The following is a 23,072-nucleotide window of genomic DNA, read 5'->3' on the forward strand; positions in this document are numbered from 1 at the left end:
TCTTTTTTTATTGTGAATAATTTCTAAAGACGTTATTTATTCTAAATTGAAGTATAACTGATTTACAACTTTTCAGGTATACAGCAAAGTGATTCAGTTATACATATACATATTCTTTCTGAGATTCTTTTCCATTGTAGATTATTATAATACGTTGAATATAGTTCTCTGTGCTATATAGTAGGTCCTTGTTGGTTATGTATTTAATATATAGAAATGTGTATTTGTTGATTCCAACTCCTAATTTATCTCTCCCCTACTCTTTCTCCCTTTGGTAATCATAAGTTTGTTTTCTGTGTCTGTGAGTCTATTTCTGTTTTGTAAATAATTTCATTTTCAGCATTTATTTTTAGATGTTTCTGCATTGAGGAAGCAGGCCTAGTTTTTCTTTTACTCTAGTCTTTCTTCTTTGTGCACCTCTGTAGTTTATAGACAAATTGTTTTCTGTTCATTTGACAGACACATCTGTGAGACAGTATAGCAAAGATTAGGGCCCTGAAGCTAAGCAGGCAGTAGCCCTGCCTTCATATAGTTCAGAATCTGAAAGGAATGACCTCAGCATGGAGGAATTCAGGGGGGAAAAAGACAGACAGCATGTGCAAAGACTCAGGGGCATCAAATGGAGGTGTGGCACATGTGGAACTGAAAGGCTAATGTGTGACCCAGGTGTCAGTAGGGGCCAGATCAAAGTGCCTTGAATGGCATCCTAAAGTTTTTGAAGTTTTTTTCTCTTATGTATTGCGAATACATGTACGAATTTTAGCAGGGAAGAAGCTTAAGCAGTTTTAGGTTTTAAAGAGATTACCTTGGTAGTAAAGAGGAATATGTATTAGGAACATGTGAGATCTGTTCATTTTTCAAGACCCTGTTCCTGAGGTCACCTCCCTCTGATATATTTTATAACATGTCCTTACCTATCCGTCATCAGTTCAGTTCAGTTCAGTCGCTCAGTCGTGTCCAACTCTTTGTGACCCCATGAATCGCAGCACGCCAGGCCTCCTTGTCCATCACCAACTCCTGGAGTTCACTCAGACTCACGTCCATTGCGTCAATGATGCCATCCAGCCATCTCATCCTCTGTCGTCCCCTTCTCCTCCTGCACCCAATCCCTCCCAGCATCTGAGTCTTTTCCAATGAGTCAACTCTTCACATGAGGTGGCCAAAGTACTGGAGTTTCAGCTTCAGCATCATTCCTTCCAAAGAAATCCCAGGGTTGATCTCCTTCAGAATGGACTGGTTGGATCTCCTTGCAGTCCAAGGGACTCTCAAGAGTCTTCTTCAACACTACAGTTCAAACGCATCAATTCTTCAGCGCTCAGCCTTCTTCACAGTCCAATTCTCACATCCATACATGACCACAGGAAAAACCATAGCCTTGACTAGATGGACCTTAGTTGGCAAAGTAATGTCTCTGCTTTTGAATATGCTATCTAGGTTGGTCATAACTTTGCTTCCAAGGAGTAAGCGTCTTTTAATTTCATGGCTGCAAATAGGAAGAACCAATTATTTCCTCTTGATATATACTCACTTATAGCTCCTATCCTGGAGGACATGGCAACCCACTCTAGTGTTCTTGCCTGGAAAATCCCCATGGACAGACGAGCCTGGCAGGCTACGAAGAGTCAGACACGACTGAGCAGCTGAGCACAGCACAGCACATAGCTCTTTATCATAGTGTGCATTTAGAAAAAAATTGTGCGTTTCTGTCTTAGCAACCTCTGAACTTCTAGAATGTGTAGAGTGTATAATCTTCTTTTTGAAACAATATTTTAAGGGTCAATAATGAAAATTAAATGGAAATTTAATACATATTATGGAGAACTCATTATGTTCCAAACATTAGTAACTGGAATACAGAAGGTACTCCATAAACCTTATTGATTCTCATTTAATTGATGCTTACGTGAATGACCTTCAAAAATATCTTTCACAGTTGAGATGATCCAAGCACATCAGATAACTGAGTTCATCCCCTTCCACCTCTGCCCACTGCCCGCCTACCCCAAGAAAGTTAGTACTCAGTAACAAACATTTAACAGGTTATTATTTATTTATCTTGTATAGTTAACAAACATTTTATTGGACTTCCACCAGATTATCAGTAGAACACTAGAATTTCCTTTGTTTAGCAATGAGAATCCAAGCTAAATATATTTAGAGCTGGCTGCTTTCTAAAGCATCAGTTAGTGTATGGACATCAGTGAGAGTAATAATTATTTACAATTTCAGTTAGAAAAAATGTGTAGGAATTTTAAGGATTTTTAAATTTCTGAAGAAGGTTGTGAATATATTGGTAAATGATGGGGGAGGAGGGAGATTAGGAGAATGTAAAGTTCCCAGAAATCTTTAATTGAGTGAAATGTCATTTGGCTTTGCTTGATTATGAGATTGCTTCATAACCACTCAAGAGGCAGGGTGTCTTAATGGGTGGCCCATGTAGAGAACTCATGTTTTAATAGTTGCCATGTAACTTTGGACAAGTCATTTAGATCACTTAAGTATCCCAGGATTTGCCACAAAATTGAGTCATTAGAGAAACTCGGTTAGTTTCTGAAAGTCCATTAAAAAATATTAGCCATTTTTTGAATGTGTCCTTTTTATGTTTAATAATATCTTTTACATAATTAATTGTGTAAGAGGTGTCTGACCAGTACTTAATGCTTATATAATAAAATCTTAGCAGTGATTCTGTAAATTAGGTAGTATTAGAGTTAAAGATGAAGACCCTATGAGTTAAGTAATAAGATCACACTGCTACTGAGGGACAGAGCTGGGATTCACTATAATACGTGATGTGTGGGTACGCACACATTTGCACACACAGCTTGAACAAATGTTGGAAGCAGTTAAAGAAAACCTTTGGGTATAGAGTAATTTGACCTAGGTGGTGGATTGGAAGGGTTTTAGATGTGGTCTGAGTAATTCTTTCTCTGAAGTTAACCACAATAACAGTTCATTTTTGGTTTCTCTGCCAACTGCAACTCCCTGGTTACTTCCTTTTCCAGCAGTTGGAATTAAGTGACCACCGATATGAGGTGACATAAGAGTTAAGAGTAGATTAGAGTTAGAATTTACTGTTGGAGAAATAAGTGTTCTCCTGCTCACTTCTTGAGGGGGCCTCTTCTGTGTTTTGGGGATCCCACTTATGCTATTTTACTTCATGAGAAGGCACAGACATTGGAATATGAGGGGAAAATCTGTCATTGTGTGTCAGTAAATTCCAGGTTATTTTAGAAAGTGGCATTGTTAAAAGCAAGTATACGATTCAAATTTAGGGTCTACTTCAGCTTTCCCTCAAATGTTTGTGGTTTTTTTAAGAAATTTCATTTTTTTTTTTTTTTTTTTCAGTTGAAGAAGCTGTTGTCTGCAGTTGTTGCAAATGGGGGCAAAGGGTAATATACGGCAGAAAGAAATAGAGTTTTCCAAAGGGCTATTATGGTAACAGGGTGTGTCATTGTTTTAATGGAATACTTTCTTAGGAATGGAAGAGACCTTAATTCCTTATTGGTCCAAACTTCAGCAACAAGATGTTGGAAAAAATTTTGTGCTCTGTTTTGAAACTGGTTTAACTAAACCTGCTGAGGCTCACCTGGAGTATACAGCTCCTGTACCCTACAGATGGACAGCCTTAATCTGCCTCCCATTGTGTTGTCACGAAGATGGCATTAACCTCCTTGAGGGATGAATACCTAGACTTTCATAAATGTGAAGAGTCTGCTTTATGAAGTAGACTTCCATGAATGTGAAGTAGCTTTATTAAACATAAAACATGGGGAGTCCCTGGTCAGTGGGTTCACCGTGTAAGTAGAAACTTCTCAAAATGTTAGAGTCACTTGAGAAATTAAGCTGGAACGTAGTATCAGTTCTGAGGGACATTTGTCGGAGCAACTCGAGGCAGAAATAGCTGAGGCTATAGCAAAATCATGTAATTTATCTTTTTTTTTTTTTTTTAAATGTAGCTATCATACTCCATGCCTGGAAAGTAGCCAATATTGTGCCATCTTTTATGGGCAGAAAGAAAGAGAAAGATTGATCTCCTAAGTTAGAAGTCACTGAGTCTTGCCTTAAAACCAGAAAAACTAATAGAATTCATGGGAGATGAGACAAACTTTTTGAAGAGAATCTTATTCTTTTTGATTGTCTGGAGATGACTCTAGCCAGAACTCAGACTGCAGGAGTAGTCCTTAACTGGTTTTGTTTCCATTTGGAAAAATTAGAAATAAATTGGAAGATAATGTGGGAATCATTAAATGTATTTACGAAGATTTTATAAAAAGTGTTCTAGGGCCAAAAAAAAAAAAAGAAAAAGAAAAAAAAAGGAGGGAGAAGAACAAGAAAAAGGCAAGGATATGGGAAGAAGGGGAACAGTTCTGATTTTAGCATTAAATCTAGTTAGTAGGCATGAGGCAAAGGGCAGAAATAAATAACCAAGTTTTATACGAAAGGAAGTCAAAAGAATGTCCTTGCATTTAATAGTAGAAGCAGCAATTGCAGTATGTTAATAACTTCAATGGAAGAGCAGAGTAGCCCTGCTGAAAAACACCAGCATAAGATGTTTCTGCTTAAATAAGACTGGATCCCTGTCTAAGGTGTAATGGCTAGTTTTGGGGAAAGACACTTTTGTCTGTGGCCACCTGTCACATTTGTTGAAATTCACTATCAAGTTCAAAATTGCCTTTCCTAGGCAAGCAAAGAAAGCTTGCTGAATCTGAGCCATCCAGCCCAGTGCATTCACAGCCGTGAACAGCACATTGAGGAAGACAAAAGAAGTAGACAGAATCTCTGCCTCTGCTTAGGAGCATGCAATTTAGTTGGGGAGACAAAACTAAATGCTAGAACCAATAAAAGAAGATTACAAAGCAACTTACAAGTAAGTGTATAATAATATGGCACAAATGACACAGATAAATGCAGAGGGGACATAGAGGAAAGAGGAGTGAGCCAAACACAACAGTGTCAGATTAGTTAGGAAGGCATGTTTCCTAACAGTACTGTAGCTTCTATGTTCCTTTCTGTATCATTGATGAGGAATAACGTGGGATAGGAAATTCAGATGTTCCGCATTGATCTCTTTCTCCTTATCTGCCGAGTCTGTCTGTCTATCACAGATGGAAATTAAATTGATCCAACAATTTACTCTCCACAAAGCCATGTTGGTTTCTACCTAGTAATTTATGCTTTTCTTGGTGTTTGCGAATCGATCGCTATTATGGGATGCAGTCAAATCTGGCCCTGGATCCAGTAGGTTGGGGGATTATTGGAGTAGATATGTATGTATGCACGTGAAATCCTGGAAAAATGGACTCTAGTTTCTGTGTATTTTTACTCATTGGGTAAAAACACTTTCAGGTTTTTTAAAAAAGCATGTTTAACTGCACTCAAATTGCATTTTTAGGGAATATGTCTTATTTGTTTCATATTGCTCCTGACAGGCCCAGCCTTCAAATCCCCTTCAGTGGCATTGTCGCCAGACCTTTTGTTTTAAAAAAGCCTTTCCTTACCCCATGAATATTATAGATCTCTACATTTTTTTTCCTCTCGACAAAGAAATATATATATGTATACGTATCTACAGATTTTCATGTAGTTTAATAAATAAAATATTGCTGCTGAAAGGCTTAGGAAAGTATACTTTATTTAAACACTTGACTTCATTGTTCTACCTTAAAAAATTTTTTTAAGTCCTTCTGAGGATTGTGAAATTCTTTCAAAACAAATTAAAAAGAAAACATTTTCTGTGATTTCTTTACAGATTCTGGACAATCAGGAAGTCCAAGCCACAATGATCCTGCCAAGAATCCTCCAGGTAAATATGTGTTCCAGGACGTTTGCAATCTGACATTGTTGGAGAACAAAGGTACCACTGTATAGATAAACACCCCTTAATTGGTCAGCTGCCTATTTTGTTCTGGAGGGCAGGTATGATCAGGACAAGATGTGATTCTATTCAGACCCTTCACAGTGGCAAATACCTCCACATTGGCGTCATCAGTATGTACCTAATCACTAATGTTTTACTTTTTGTTGGTGTTTCTTTGAAAATGAATATGCATGTATTTTATAGTTAGTTGTGTATCCTTCAGGTGCTAAAAGTCACTGCTGTTTGAAAAGCCAAAAAGTTTTCTTTCTTTTAAAATGCACAAGAAAAAGTAAAAATTTTCATACTCTTATTATAATTTATCAAATCTCATTACTTTAAAAGGTGGGGTCTGGTGGTAAATGATTATGTCTTCATGAGGGATTTTTGCAAATAAGTTTTTATTCCATAAGGTTCTTAATAGAATTTCCAGAATCAGGAAATAATGAAAATCAGGCTTTTCCTTTCATGTAATGTATGCCCAATGCTTTCTTGGTTTTCAGAAGTTGTTTCAGCTCTAAAACTGGCTTTTATAAGAAATCATACTGTCTTTATGATTTTGTTTTTCCTAAGTTTGAAGACATAGAATTTTGATGTTGATTTAAGAGTAGTATGTTTTCTGATGAAGTAAAAACTAGTGCAAAGAAGAATTTCTAAAATTTTAATCTTATAAGATTTTTAATTGTACCTCTGACTTTAGTAAAAGAATGCTCTAAGAATAATGTAATGAAAACAAAAGCAAAAAAAAAAAAAAAAAATCAAATCAATCACATATACCCTCCACGTCCCAAAAGGATCTCATGTGTCTTTTCATTGAAAATAAACCCCAGATTTATAAAAGGTAATGATAAAAGTTTCCACAGGTCGACCCAGTTTTAGGTCCTTAATTGCTTGATCTTTCTATAATAATACTTTGCTAATGTGAAGTTGAAATACCTGAAAAATCCTCAAAACTACAAGAAAATATGTCAGAACAGTCTTGCTTTAAAATGATATTAGAAAGATATAGCAAGTAAATACATAAGTAAAGATGCAAAGTCAATACATTTTTTCTTCCTGAAAGACTGAAGGCAGGATTCTTCCTTGCCTATATTTTGTTCTTTATTTTTATCTTAGGAAAAATTTTTTCACCAACATTATTAACTTCTTCTGTATTGTACAGGATCATATTATATGGCAAAAGTAGGATATTTTTCAAAGATTAAAAATCTCTAGTTATAGATTAAAATGTATACTAAATTTATTTTTCTTTACTTTCATCAAAATCACTTAATATGACTACAAATTGCTAATGAAACATTCAAAAACTGAAAGGATCTAAATGTAATTTCCAGTTAAATTGATTGTTTTATTTTCTGTGTGGATGAAACCACAAAGGTGAATTATTTAGAATATACTAAACTTTGTCACAAATTTTCTAAAGTTGAGAAAACTTATCAGCTTGCAGTGTCTTCAACTTTATTAAAATTTCTTCTTTTTAGTTGACTAACATTACCTCTGTGTAGCATGATAACCAAAAGTGAATTGTATCCCAACATTTTTTAAAACCGTCATTACTCATTTTACAAAGAACGGGGAAGGAGGGAAACCTTTACTAGAAAAAGAGTTGATAAGTATTGTAAGTCAGACTAAACAAAGGATATGTTCTTTGCATTTGAATGACAGCTTCGTTTGAAATTAATAAAGCTGTTATTGTTTGAAATGCATTTCTGAACATGTACAGAAAGAATCATGCTCGCTTAAAAATGTTCTGTGCTTGAGCTGAATGAATAATCTCAGAATAGTTATGCAATGACAGAATTAGATTTTTCAGTATTTGTTGAGAAGCTTGCTTAAATTTTTCCTTTACTACATTCAGTGTAGCAGTTATTAATGTATCTGTTTCCATATACTATGACAGAAACAATCAATCAAGATGAAATGTCTCTATTTTTTTTTCCTATTAAATTTTCCTTAGAAATCAACCTTTTGAGAACTCTGTCTTAAGACTGGAATGTTGTAGGTAAATGCATACTATGATTAGTTGAATACTGTGTACATGTAAATTGTACATTGGTTACCAGTTTTTTCAGAGATAGAATATAATAAAACATACAAAATATCAAAATTAAGTGGAATAAAATTAGAATTTTCTTTGATGATTCAGAAGCATTCCGTCATTTTAACTTGCTTTGTGTATCATTATATTTTGGTCTAATAGTAGAGATTATGAAGGAATTCTGTTTGAGAAAGCAAGAGTTTGTTCTGTAATACCTTGAAATAAATCAAGCCATTAGGAATATTAAATAGTTTCTAATTGGAAATGTGAAAAAATCATAACTTATTAAGATGATTGTTTTGCAATCAATAGGGATAAATTATACTTATTATTATAAGCTATTTTCATAAATATAAGCCTGTTTGGTATTTTTAGAGCATAATTTATCTCTAGGAGCCTCTGTTCAGCTGCTTTCTGGCGTTGGCTGAAGTGTGAAATCTCCAAAGTTCACATTTAGTATAAGAAGAAGGGTCCATATTTTTATGGACAAATTCAATTTACTACCATATGCAATGAAACAGTCAGATCACTTTGCTGTTTGTATTGTTGTAACAAAGAGAAAGTAAACTTTTGAAAAATATTGCCTTGAGTGGGAGCACTGTCTTGTCACTGCTAGTTTTCCACTGGGAGTGAGCAGCCTCTGGACATTGCCACCTTCTTCTTCTGTGTTTATTGCATAACAACTTGGGAAGAGACAAAAATTCAAGATCTTTTCAAGGCAACGTCTCTTTGAAACCTGTTTTCCTCTGTTGACATGAAGGTGGAAATCACATCCAATCCTCCTATAAGTACAGGTGCGTGAGTCTCCCACAAATGGGGCATCCCTCTGGCTTGGATTTTCTCCAGCATCAGACATGACTGTCTGACATGGAGACACTTCCTTGCTGATTCAGAAGAACTTGTGAAACGTGACCTTGAAGCTCTTTATACTGTAGTATGGAGTCTACAGATAGGCTTTTAGTTTTTAAAACTAAAACTAGTGTTTAGTGTTGCCTTCTTGAGATTCGTAAGCAAACTAGTCACAGGTATTTGAACAAAAGCTAAACATTTTGGGGAAGGAAGAATATTTGTTACTCACTATTTTTAAATGCATTTAAATAGTTTTTTATTGAGAAAAAATAGAGATGTTTTATCTTGATTGTTTCTGTTTCTTTTTAAATAATAAAATAATATTTTTTATTATTTAAAAGTACAAATAATATGTTATTTAATGTTATTTATGTCAAATAATTTGTCACCTTATATCCTTTCTGGATAAAAATGGAACTAAAGAAATACTCAAATAAGTTAAATAGTCTTAGTAGTATTTCCTTATAATATTAATATTTTGTGATTTAATGTTTTGTCTTTATCCTTTGTTATGTAGTGGAGATGGGCACCATAATCTTTTCTGGGATAAGGTGCCCCAAAAGTCTGCCTTTGTCCAAGGACATGACAGTATTATTTTGGTTAAGAAACAGTAGACTACTTCATTTTTTGTATGATTCACGTTTTTCTTATTTATTTTGGGGTCAAAGGTTATATGTTTATATCTAGATGCTTCTTTTTGAACAGTAAATTAATCTCTTCTAAGCAATAGAACTGCAAGAGTCCTGTCTCAACTATAGGAAACAACTGTTGTGGACCAAAAGAGAATAAACCATTAAGTAAGGAACTTAGACACAGACCTAACTTTATTTTGAATGATTAAAACCCCCACTTTCACTTTGAGAAGGTGTGTGATTGGATTATATTCTTTTGAAATGAACTTTGATGGGCTATATTATTTTGTGTCTCTATATTCCCTGGGCTATGAACTTTTAGAGTTCCCAATCTCAGTCTCTTGCCCAGTCCTGGGGAGTTGCTTTCCAAGAAAAACAAGACAGTCTCAAAGTTTGATTTTGCCCCTCAGTCAGCTAGAAGTGGATGCCTCATTTTGGAGTTCAGGAAGAATGTAGGTTTGTGGGGAGTTGTCTCTTGGAAATATAACAAGGAAACATTGAATCCTAGGACACTTTTTGCAAATTCTATACTGAGAGCTTATGAAGCATTCTAAGTATCACTAACCAGAGCTTTCTTACCTAGAATGATATGGACTTATCCTGCTTTTCTTTTTTGCAAAATTTGTCAGATGCTTGTATTGTTTTCTGAGGTACTTTTGCATGTAGTTTGGCAAAATCTCTGGCAACTATTAAGATCATATATTGGGTAAATGTCAAATAGTTTGTCATTTTATATCCTTTCTGGAATAAAAATGGAACTAAATAAATAATTGAATAAGTTAAATGAAGTGTATCTATTAACTAGCAATGTGCTTATCTTGCATTTAAGACATTATTTTATGTTTATATAAATTCTATATTTGAGAGATCATACAGTATTTGCCTTTCTCTAACATATTTCATTTTAGCATAATGCCCTCAAGTCCATCCATGTTGTCCCAAATGGCAGGATTTTGTTCTTTTTGTGGCTGAATAATATGCTATTCTATGTGTGTACCACATACATATCACAATTTCTTTATTCATTTACCCATCAATGGACACTTAGGTTGTTTTTGTATCTTGTCTATTGTAAATAACACTGCAATGAACATGGGAGTGTGTGGTTTTTTAATTTGTGTTTTCATTTTCTCAGACGTAGAATCAGTGGATCATATCATAGTTCTGTTCTTAATTTTTTAAGTGACTTCCATTCTTTTTTTTTAGTGGCTGCCCCGATTTACATTCCCACCCTTTTCTCCATATCCTCTCCAACACTTGTCTTCTCTTTTTGATAATAGCCCTTCTAACAAGTTCAAGGTGATATCTCATTGTGGTTTTGCTTTGCACTTCCCTGGTGACTAATGATATAGAGCATATTTTTATGTATCTGTGTATATCTCCTTTGGAAAACATCTATTGAGGATTTTTGCCCATTTTTAAGTCAGCTTTTTTGACTCTTTTGCTATGGAGTTGTATGATCTCTTTATATATTTTTGATATTGCACCTTTATCTGATATATTCTTTATCAGTAGTTTTCCCCATTCAGTAGGTTGCTTTTCATTCTGTTGATGGTTTCCTTTGTTTGGCAGAGCTTTTTAGTTTGATGTCGTCCCATTTGTTTATTCTTCTTTTGTTGTTGTTGCTTTTGGTGTCAGATTTTAAAATCACTACCAGGGTCAACATCAAGGAGTTTACTGTGTTTATTCTAGAAGTCTTATGGTTTCAGGTTTTACATTCAGAACTTTTAATCCATTGAGTTAGTTTTTGAGTACAATCAGATAGTTGTCTAGTTTCATTCTTTAGCATCTGGCTGTCCAAATTTTCCAGTACCGTTTATTAAAGAGACTGTCCTTTACCCATTGTATATTCTTGGCTCCTCTGTTAAAAATTCAGTTCCATTCAGTTCAGGAGCTCAGTCATGTCTGACTCTTTGTGATTCCATGGACTGCAGCACGCCAGGCCTCTCTATGCATCACCAGCTCCCGGAGTTTACTCAAACTCATATCCATTGAGTCAGTGATGTCATCTAACCATATCATCCTCTTTCATCCCCTTCTCCCACCTTCAATCTTTCTGAGCATTAGAGTCTTTTCAAATGAGTCAGTTCTTTGCATGAGGTGGCCCAAGTATTGGAGTTTGAGCTTCAGCATCAGTCCTTCCAATGAATATTCAAGACTCATTTCCTTTAGGATTGACTGGTTTGATCTCCTTTAGTCCAAAAGACTCTCAAGAGTCTTTTCCAACACCACAGTTCAAAAGCATCAATTCTTCGGTGCTCAGCTTTCTTTATGGTCCAACTCTCACATCCATATGTGACTACTGGAGAAACCATACCTTTGACTAGATGGATGTTTGGTGGCAGAGTAATGTCTCTGCTTTTTAATATGCTGTCTAGGTTGGTCATAACTTTTCTTCCAAGAAGCAAACATCTTTTAATTTCATGGCTGCAGTCACCATCTGCAGTGATTTTGGAAACCCCAAAATAAAATCTGTCACTGTTTCCATTGCTTCCCCATCTATTTGCTATGAAGTGATGGGACCGGATGCTTACTCCTTGGAAGGAAAGTTATGACCAACCTAGATAGCATATTCAAAAGCAGAGATATTACTTTGCCGACAAAGGTCCGTCTAGTCAAGGCTATGGTTTTTCCAGTGGTCATGTATGGATGTGAGAGTTGGACTGTGAAGAAAGCTGAGCACCGAAGAATTGATGCTTTTGAACTGTGGTGTTGGAGAAGACTCTTGAGAGCCCTTGGACTGCAAGGAGACCTAACCAGTCCATTCTAAAGGAGATCAGTCCTGGGTGTTCATTGGAAGGACTGATGCTGAAGCTGAAACTCCAATACTTTGGCCACCTCATGCAAAGAGTTGACTCATTGGAAAAGACCCTGATGCTGGGAGGGATTGGGGGCAGGAGGAGAAGGGGACGACTGAGGATGAGATGGCTGGATGGCGTCACCAACTCAATGGACATGAGTTTGACTAAACTGTGGGAGTAGGTGATGGACAGGGAGGCCTGGTGTACCGTGATTCATGGGGTCGCAAGGAGTCAGACATGACTGAGCGACTGAACTGAACTGAACTGATGGGACCGGATGCCATGATCTTAGTTTTCTGAATGTTGAGCTTCAAGCCAAATTTTTCACTCTCTTTCACTTTCGTCAAGAGGCTTTTTAGTTCTTCTTCACTTTTTGCCATAAGGGTGGTGTCATCTGCATATCTGAGGTTATTGATATTTCTCCCACAGTCTTGATTCCAGCTTGTGCTTCATCCAGCGCAGCGTTTCTCATGATGTGCTCTACATAGAAGTTAAATAAGCAGGGTGACAATATACAGCTTTGACGTACTCCTTTTCCTATTTGGAACCAGTCTGTTGTTCCATGTCCAGTTCTAACTGTTGCTTCCTGACCTGCATACAGATTTCTCAGGTGTCAAGTCAGGTGGTCCAGCATTCCCATCTCTTTCAGAATTTTCCACAGTTTGTTGTGATCCACACAATCAAAGGCTTTGGCCTAGTCAATAAAGCCGAAGTAGATATTTTTCTGGAACTCTCTCGCATTTTCGATGATCCGTCGGATGCTGGCAATTTGATCTCTGGTTCCACTGCCTTTTCTAAATCCAGCTTGAACATCTGGAAATTCACGGTTCTGGAATACACGGTTCATGTATTGCTAAAGCCTGGCTTGGAGAATTTTGAGCATTACTTTACTAGTGTGTGAGATGAGTGCAATTGTGCGGTAGTTTGAGCCTTCTTTGACATTGCCTTTCATTGGGATCGGAATGAAAACTGACCTTTTCCAGTCCTGTGGCCACTGCTGAGTTTTCCAAATTTGCTGGCATATTGAGTGCAGCACTTTCATAGCATCATCTTTCAGTATTTGACATAGCTCAACTGGAATTCCATCTCCTCCACTAGCTTTGTTCATAGTGATGCTTTCTAAGGCCCTCTTGACTTCACATTCCAGGATGTGTGGCTCTAGGTGAGTGATCACACCATTGTGATTATCTTGGTCATGAAGATCTTCTGTGTATTCTTGCCACCTCATCTTAATATCTTCTGCTTCTGTTAGGTCTATACCATTTCTGTCCGTTATCAAGCCCATCTTTGCGTGAAATGTTCCCTTGGTATCTCTAATTTTCTTGACGAGATCTCTAGTCTTTCCTATTCTGTTGTTTTCCTCTATTTCTTTGCATTAATCACTGAGGAAGGCTTTCTTATCTCTCCTTGCTATTCTTTGGAACTCTGCATTCAGATGCGTATATCTTTCCTTTTCTCCTTTACTTTTTGCCTCTCTTCTTTTCACAGCTGTTTGCAAGGCCTCCCTAGACAGCCATTTTGCTTTTCTGTGTTTCTTTTCCATGGGTATGGTCTTGATCCCTGTCTCCTGTACAATGTCATGAACCTCTGTCCACATTTCTTCAGGCACTCTATCAGATCTAATTCCTTGAATCTATTTGTCACTTCTACTCTATAATCATAAGGGATTTGATTTAGGTCATATATGAATGGTCTAGTTGTTTTCCCTGCTTTCTTCCATTTCAGTCTGAATTTGTCAGTGAGGAGTTCATGATCTGAGCCACAATCAGTTCCTGGTCTTGTTTTTACTGACTGTGTAGAGCTTCTCCATCTTTATTGTAAAGAATATAATCAGTGTGATTTCGGTGTTGACCATCTCATGATGTCCATGTGTAGAGTCTTCTCTTGTGTTGTTGGAAGAGGGTGTGTGCTATGACCAGTGCGTTCATTTGGCAAAACTCTCTTAGCTTTTGACCTGCTTCATCCTGCTTCATTGGAATACCCAAGGCCACATTTTCCTATTACTCCAGATATTTTTTGACTTCCTACTTTTGCATTCCAGTCCCCTATAGTGAAAAGGATATCTTTTTTGGGTGTTAGTTCTAAAAGGTCTTGTAAGTCTTCATAGAACTGTTCAACTTCAGCTTATTTCAGCATTACTGGTTGGGGCAATGACTTGGATCACTGTGATATGGAATGGTTTGCCTTGGAAACGAACAGAGATCATTCTGTTGTTTTTGAGTTTGCATCCAACTACTGGATTTTGGACTCCTTTTGTTGACTGTGATGGCTACTCCATTTCTTCTAAGGGATTCCTGCCCGCAGTAGTAGATATAATGGTCATCTGAGTTAAATTCACCCATTCCAGTCCATTTTAGTTTGCTGATTCCTAGAATGTCGACGCTCACTCTTGCCATCTCCTGTTTGACTGCTTCCAATTTGCCTTGATTCATGGACATAACATTCCAGGTTCCTATGCTGTATTGTTCTTGACAGCCTTGGGCTTTGCTTCCATCATCAGTCACATCCACAATTGTGTGTTTTTGTTGCTTTGGCTCCATCTCTTCATTCTTTCTGGAATTATTTCCAGTAGCATATTGGGCACCTAGCAACCTAGGGAATTCATCTTTCAGTGTCCTATCTTTTTGCCTTTTCGTACTGTTAAAAATTAATTGATCATATATGTTTAGGTTTATTTCTGGGCTCTCTATTCTGTTCCACTGATCTTACGTCTGTGTTATGCCAATACCACACTCTTTTAATTACTATAGCTTTGTAATACAGTTTTAAATCAGGGTAAGATGCCTCTTGGTTTGTTCTTTGTTCTCTAGACTGCTTTGACTATTTGGGATTTCTTTTCTTCCACTGAAATTTTATAACTGCTTGTTCTATTTTTGTGAAAAATGCCATTGAAATTTTGCTAGGGATGGCATTGAATGTATGTGTTGTGGACATTTTAACTACATTAATTATTATAATCCCTGAGCACAGAGCATCTTGCCATTAATGTGTGTCTTCTTCAGTTTAATTAATGTTTTTAGTTTTCAGTATAGAGTTCTTTCAATTCTTCTGTTAAATCTATTCCTAGATATTTTATTCTTTTTGATGTATTTATAAATGTGATTGTTTTCTTATTTCTTAATTTATTTTTCTGGTCATTATTAATATATATAGAAATGCAACAATTTTTTGAGTATTAGTTTTATGTTCTGTAACTTTACTGAATCCATTTATTAGTTCTTATAGTTTTCTGATTGGGTTTTAGGGTTTTCAGTATAAAATCTTTGCTATCTGTAAATAGTACCAGTTTTGCTTCTTCCTTTCCAATTTAGATGCCTTTTATTTCTTTTTTCTTCTTCTTTTTCTAATTGCTCTGGCAAGGACTTCCCATACTATGATGAATAAAACTGGAGCCAGTGGGGATCCTTGTCTAGTTCATAATCTTAGAGGAAAAAATTTCAGCTTTTCCACTGAGTGTGATATTAGCTGCAGGATTATCATATATGGCCTTTATTACGTTGAGGTACATTTTCTCTGTATGCACTTTGTTGATAATTTTTATCATGAATCGATGTTGAATTTTGTCATACTTTTTTTGCATCTATAGAGATGACAGAATAATTTTTATCCTTCCTTTTGTGATGTAGTATATCACATTGACTGATTCGTGGTTATTGAATGATCCTTGTATCACCTGAATTAATCTGACTTGATCATGGTGTATAATTTTAATGTGATATTGAGGTTTTTTTCTAATATTTTGTTAAGGGTTTTTTTAATCGATGTACATTAGGGATATTGGTGTATAATTTTTTTTTTGTTGTAATGACATCTTCTACTTTTGTTACCATGGTATTACTAACCTCATGAGTTTGTACATACTTTTAATTTTTGGGTAGATTTGGAGAAGGATTGTATTGATTCTTTTTTGAAATCTTGGTAGGTTAACTTGGTATTCAGGTGGGAATAGCTGATCATGATAGATTTGGTTTTCTACAGATTGTATTCTGGTGTCTTGGTTGGGCACTGCCAAAAAGAGTCATTTGTGATTTGGGGTTGCACTTGAAATCTACATCTGTAAAGTTTTCTACTGTTCATCTAGGTCTGCACGCACATGGCAGATGCTAGGTAGACCTTGTGTCTTGCACCTCATCACCTGTACCTCAACGCTGGTTGTTTGTTCCAATGTAGTGTGGATTTGGAGAAGGAAATGGCAGCCCACTCCAGTGTCCTTGCCTGGAGAATCCCAGGGATGGGGGAGCCTGGTGGGCTGCCGTCTATGGGGTTGCACAGAGTCGGACATGACTGAAGCGACGCAGCAGCAGCAGCAGCAGCAGCAGTGTGGATTTGCAGGAAGAGCAGGGCAGTTCTACCTGTCCTTATTTTCCAATCTAGATTCTTGTAGACATCTCCTGACAAAGGTGCTTAATGATTGCTCTGTTGGAACTTTCTAAACAATGAAATACATATCCAAAAAAATTTCACTGAAGTGGTCTAGTCCTGAACTTTTATTTTTTGAGAGGTTTTGGATTACTGATTAAATATCCTTACTAGTAATTGGTCTGTTCAGGATTTCTGTTTCATCATGATTCACTCTTGGTAGGTTGTATGTTTCTAGGAATTTATCCATTTCTTCTAAGTTGTTCATTCCATAGAGTATAATTGTTCATTGTAATCTCCTATGATACTTAGTATTTGTGTGGTATCAGTTGTAATATCTCTTCTTTCATTTCTGACTTTATTTATTTAAGGCATGTATCTTTTTTTTCTTGGTCAGTCTAGATAAAGGTTTGTCAATTTTGTTGATCTTTTAAAGAACAAGCTCTTAATTTCATTGGTATTTTCTATTGTCATTTTACCTTATATTCATTTATACCTGTTCTAGTCTTTATTTTTTTCCTCCTTCTACTAACTTTGGGCTTCATTTGTTGTTTTTTCTAGTTCCTTGAGGTATGTATTTAGGTTGTTTATTTTAGATTTTCCTTATTTCTTGAGTTAGATATTTGTCACACTAACTTTCCTCTTAGAATTGCTTTTGTTGCAGCCCGTAAAGTTTGGTGTGTCTCATTTGTCTCAAGGTATTTTTTCTTGTTTGATTTTTCCTTTGGTCCATAGTAGTAACTATTGACTATAATAATATGCTAGTTTTGCATTAAAAATTTTTTTTAAATCAAACAATTTTTGAGGTTCATCTCTCCCCTACTCAACTTATTGATACTGAGATTGAAGTTACCAAAGGGTTGTCATGAATCTAATGAAACCAACCAAATAATTATGAAGAAAACTAGCATCTGCAATTGTACTTATCATCTACAGGGATCCCTAGGGCCTATATTTGACTTCTCACAACGTTTTTGTCGAAATTTAGCATTTGGAACAAACATTACTCTCTTAATAGTTACAGAAATAAAGCCACATTTATCTTTGCTATTTGCATATGATGGCAGAAATTTACCATAGATGCTAAATAACCTTAGGGCATGTTTTATTTTAGAATATCATTCATGTTTAAGATCAAAGAAAGGGAAATATTTACTCTGACTTTTTTTTTTAATACACAATTTATTTATTTGTTTTATTTTTCATGGAAAGCATTTTATTTTACTTATTTATTTTTTTATTTAAATTTTTATTTTTACTTTATTTTGCTTTACAATGCTGTATTGGTTTTGGCATACATTGACATGAATCCACCACGGGTGTACATGAGCTCCCAAACATGAACCCTCCTCCCACCTCCCACCCCACATCATCCCTCCGGATCATCCCCATGCACCAGCCCCAAGTCTGACTTTTTAACAATAGTCCATTCACTCCTTAGTTTGTAAGTTCATACCCACTCATTCTTGTATCCTCATTTATCGTATCCACCAGAATCAAGTTGTTGTTGTTTTTTAATGGGGATGGGAAATGCACTATTTTATGAGACATAGCTGCTGCTGCTGCTAACTTATTTCAGCCGTGTCCAACTCTGTGCGACCCATAGATGGCAGCCCACCAGGCTCCCCCGTCCCTGCGAATCTCCAGGCAAGAATACTGGAGTGGGTTGCCATTTCCTTCTCCAATGCATGAAAGTGAAAAGTGACAGTGAAGTCGCTCAGTCGTGTCTAACTCTTCGAGACCCCATGGACTGCAGCCTACCAGGCTTTTCCATCCATGGGATTTGCTAGGGAAGAATCAGTTGAGTTCAGTTCAGTCGCTCAGTTGAGTCTGACTCTTTGTGACACCATGAATTGTAGCACGCCAGGCCTCCCTGTCCATCACCAACTCCTGGAGTTTAGTCAAACTCATGTCCATCGAGTCAGTGATGCCATCCAGCCATCTCATCCTCTGTCATCCCCTTCTTCTCCTGCCCTGAATCCCTCCCAGCATCAGGGTCTTTTCCAATGAGTCAACGTTCACATGAGGTGGCCAAAGTATTTGAGTTTCAGCTTTAGCATCATTCCTTCAAATGAACACCCTGGACTGATCTCCTCTGGAATGGACTGGTTAGACCTCCTTGCAGTCCAAGGGACTCTCAAGAGTCTTCTCCAACACCACAGTTCAAAAGCATCAATTCTTTGGCATTCAGCTTTCTTCACGGTCCAGCTCTCACATCCCTACATGACCATTGGAAAAACCATAGCCTTGACTAGATGGACTTTTGTTGGCAAAATAATGTCTCTGCTTTTGAATATGCTATCTAGGTTGGTCATAACTTTCCTTCCAAGGAGTAAGTGTATTTTAATTTCATGGCTGGAACTACCATCTGCAGTGATTTGGGAGCCCCCAAAATAAAGCCTGACACTGTTTCCACTGTTTCCCCATCTACTTCCCATGAAGTGATGGGACCAGATTCCATGATCTTCATTTTCTGAATGTTGAGCTTTAAGCCAACTTTTTCACTCTCCTCTTTCACTTTCATCAAGAGGCTTTTTAGTTCCTTTTCACTTTCTGCCATAAGGGTGGTGTCATCTGCATATCTGAGGTTATTGATATTTCTCCCAGCAATCTTGATTTCAGCTGTGCTTCATCCAGCCCAGCATTTCTCATGATGTACTCTGTATATAAGTTATGTAAGCAGGGTGACAATATGCAGCCTTGACGTACTCCTTTTCCTATTTGGAACCAGTCTGTTGTTCCATGTCCAGTTCTAACTGTTGCTTCCTGACCTGCATATAGATTTCTCAAGAGGCAGTTCAGGTGGTCTGGTATTCCCGTCTCTTTCGGAATTTTCCAGTTTGTTGTGATCCACACAGTCAAAGGCTTTGGCATAGTCAATAAAGCAGAAATAGATGTTTTTCTAGAACTCTTGCTTTTTTGATGATCCAGAAGATGTTGGCAATTTGATCTCTGGTTCCTCTGCCTTTTCTAAAACCAGCTTGAACAGCTGGAAATTCACGGTGCATTTATTGCTGAAGCCTGGCTTGGAGAATTTTGAACATTACTTTACTAGCGTGTGAGATGAGTGCAGTTGTGTGGTAGTTTGAGCCTTCTTTGACATTGCCTTTCTTTGGGATCAGAATGAAAACTGACCTTTTCCAGTCCTGTGGCCCCTGCTGAGTTTTCCAAATTTGCTGGCATATTGAGTGCAGCACTTTCACAGCATCATCATTCAGTATTTGAAATAGCTCAACTGGAATTCCATCACCTCCACTAGCTTTGTTCCTAGTGGTGCTTTCTAAGGCCCACTTGACTCCACATTCCAAGATGTCTGGCTCTAGGTGAGTGATCACACCATTGTGATTATCTTGTTCGTGGAGATCTTTTTTGTATAGTTCTTCTGTGTATTCTTGCCACCTCATCTTAATATCTTCTGCTTCTGTTAGGTCTATACCATTTCTGTCCTTTATTGAGCCCATCTTTGCATGAAATGTTCCCTTGGTATCTCTCATTTTCTTGAAGAGATCTCTAGTCTTTCCCATTCTGTTGTTTTCCACTATTTCTTTGCATTGATCACTGAGGAGGGCTTTCTTATCTCTCCTTGCTATTCTTTGGAACTCTGCATTCAAATGGGAATATCTTTCCTTTTCTCCTTTGCTTTTTGCTTCTCTTCTTTTCACAGCTATTTGTAAGGCTTCCCCAGACATCCATTTTTGCTTGTTTGCATTTCTTTTCCATGGGGATGGTCTTGATCCCTGTCTCCTGCACAATGTCACGAAGCTCTGTACATAGTTCATCAGGCACTGTATCAGATCTAGGCCCTTAAATCTATTACTCACTTCCACTGTATAATCATAAGGGATTTGATTTAGGTCATACCTGAATGGTCTAGTGGTTTTCTCTACTTTCTTCAATTTAAGTCTGAATTTGACAATAAGGGGTTCATGATCTGAGCCACAGTCAGCTCCCAGTCTTGTTTTTGCTGACTGTGTAGAGCTTCTCCATCTTTACTGTAAAAAATATAATCAGTCTGATTTCGGTGTTGATCATCTGGTAATGTCCATGTGTAGAGTCTTCTCTTGTGTTATTGGAAGAGGGTTTTGCTATAACCAGTGCGTTCTCTTGGCACAACTCTATTATTAGCCTTTGCCCTGCTTCATTCCGCATTCCAAGGCTGAATTTGCCTGTTACTCCAGGTGTTTCTTGACTTCCTACTGTTGCATTCCAGTCCCCTATAATGAAAAAGACATCTTTTTTAGGTGTTAGTTCTAGAAGGTCTTGTAGGTTTTCATAGAACTGCTCAACTTCAGCTTCTTCAGCATTACTGGTTGGGGCATAGACTTGGATAACGGTGATATTGAATGGTTTGCCTTGGAAATGAACAGAGATCATTCTGCTGTTTTTGAGGTTGCATCCAAGTACTGCATTTCGGACTCTTTTGTTGACCACGATGGCTACTCCATTTCTTCTAAGGGATTCCTGGCCACAGTAGTAGATATAATGGTCATCTGAGTTAAATTCACCCATTCCAGTCCCTTTTAGTTCACTGATTCGTAGAATGTCGATGTTCACTTTTGCCATCTCCTGCTTGACCACTTTCAATTTGCCTTGATTCATGGACCTAACGTTCCAGGTTCCTATGCAATATTGCTCTTTACAGCATCGGACCTTTTTTCTATCACCAGTCACATCCACAACTGGGTATTGTTTTTACTTTGGCTCCATCCCTTCATTCTTTCTGGAGTTATTTCTCCACTGATCTCCAGTAGCATATTGGGCACCTACTGCCCTAGGGAGTTCCCCTTTCAGTATCCTATCACTTTGCCTTTTCATACTGTTCATGGGGTTCTCAAGGGAAGAATACTGAAGTGGTTTGCCATTCCCTTCTCCAGTGGACCACATTCTGTCAGACCTCTCCACCATGACCCGTCCATCTTGGGTGGGCCCACAGGGCATGGCTTAGTTTCATTGAATTAGACAAGTCTGAGGTCCGTGTGATCACATTGGGTAGTTTTCTGTGATTATGGTTTCAGTGTGTCTGCCCTCTGGTACCCTCTCGCAACGCCTACAGTTTTACTTGGATTTCTCTTACCTTGGATGTCAGGTAGCTCTTCACGGCTGTTCCAGCAAAGTGCAGCTGCTGGACTAGGGTTATCCCCTCTTGGCTGCCCCTCCTGACCTTGAACATGGAGTAGCTCCTCTTGGCCCTCTTGCGCCCGCGCAGCCGCCGCTCCTTGGATGTGGGGTTCCTCCTCTCACCCGCCTCCCCTGACCTCGGGTGTGGGGTAGCTTCTCTCGGCCGCCTCCCTTGACTTCGGATGTGGGGTAGCATAGATATAATTCCAAACTTCAGCTCTTGACAATATCTAACAGACTATACACAGCCTTTCTATTCGTAAAAGTATAAGTAGAAAGAAAGCAAAAGGGTTGGTTGACTATAGTAAGACCTCACATTATAGGTAAACCAGCTTTTAAGTAATTTGAGAATGAGGTACATGGGAGTCAGTGTGAAAATCAAGGGATTTTTTCCTAACAGGTTTTGTTTCCGAGGAGTTTTTCTTCTTTATCCTTTAACTCTTTGAAGGCATCACATTCAGTACATTTCTTAAATGTTCAAACTGAGGACAGAACTCAAGAGCAGAGGAGGGGTGGATGGGAAATGTGTTTTGTTAGCAGATTAATTTTAGAAGGTCCGGAAGGGCACATAGTCCTTAGCTACTGATTTTGACAGTTTGCATTATGGGTGTGTGCATGCTTGCCCAGTCACTTCAGTCATGTCTGACTCTGTGCAGTGCTATGGACTGTAGCCTGCCAGGGTCTTCTGTCCCTGGGATTCTCCAGGTAAGAATACTGGGATGGGTTGCCATGCCCTCCTCCAGGGGATCTTCCCAACCCACTGTTCGAACCCATGTCTCTTATATTGGCAGGTGTGTTCCTTACCTCTGGTGCCACCTGGGAAGCCCAAGCATTATGGGTACTCTTGTATCACCCACTCCTCAAAAGGTGATCCACATAGCAGTTGGCTCCATTCCTAGCCTCTTCAATAGGTCCAGTCTGATTACTTGTAATATTAATTTTGGAGGAGAAAGACAATTTAGAAATATTTTATGAGGACATGAAATCAGATTTATTTATATTGTCCCAATTATCTGTCCTGTTAGGCTACAGATACTACTACTTGAGTGCTACCTGGTTGCTGATTTAAGATTTAATTACCACATTCCAGGAGACAGGGTGTGGATGGATTAAGCTCTATATGAGTAGAGACAGCCATTTGTCCTGCACCATTCCACACCAAGAACAATAAACAGCCTTGAAAGAGCTGTTTATAGGTAGATTTTTAGCCTCAGATATTTAATGGACATCTGTTTGGTACGTGGCACTAGACTTGATGCTGTGGAAGAGTCAGAAGTGATTTACATATGAACCTTGCTCTCTCAAAAGATTCTGTCCAGTCTTTAGGGTTTTCTATGTAGAGGATCATGTCATCTGCAAACAGTGAGAGTTTTACTTCTTCTTTTCCAATTTGGATTCCTTTTATTTCTTTTTCTGCT

At 37.6% G+C, this 23,072-nt stretch overlaps 1 protein-coding gene across 1 annotated transcript in view; it reads left to right on the forward strand.

Annotated features, from left to right (window-relative positions):
• The window catches only part of NFIB (nuclear factor I B), a 254,906-nt gene that overhangs the window by 134,439 nt on the left and 97,395 nt on the right, over nt 1–23,072 (forward strand). The window contains exon 3 of the mRNA XM_052644465.1: nt 5,753–5,806. Coding sequence (XP_052500425.1) covers nt 5,753–5,806 — 54 coding nt within the window. The remainder of the gene's footprint in view (nt 1–5,752; nt 5,807–23,072) is intronic.

This window comes from Budorcas taxicolor, chromosome 8 (assembly GCF_023091745.1).
Source record: "Budorcas taxicolor isolate Tak-1 chromosome 8, Takin1.1, whole genome shotgun sequence".
NCBI lineage: Eukaryota > Metazoa > Chordata > Mammalia > Artiodactyla > Bovidae > Budorcas > Budorcas taxicolor.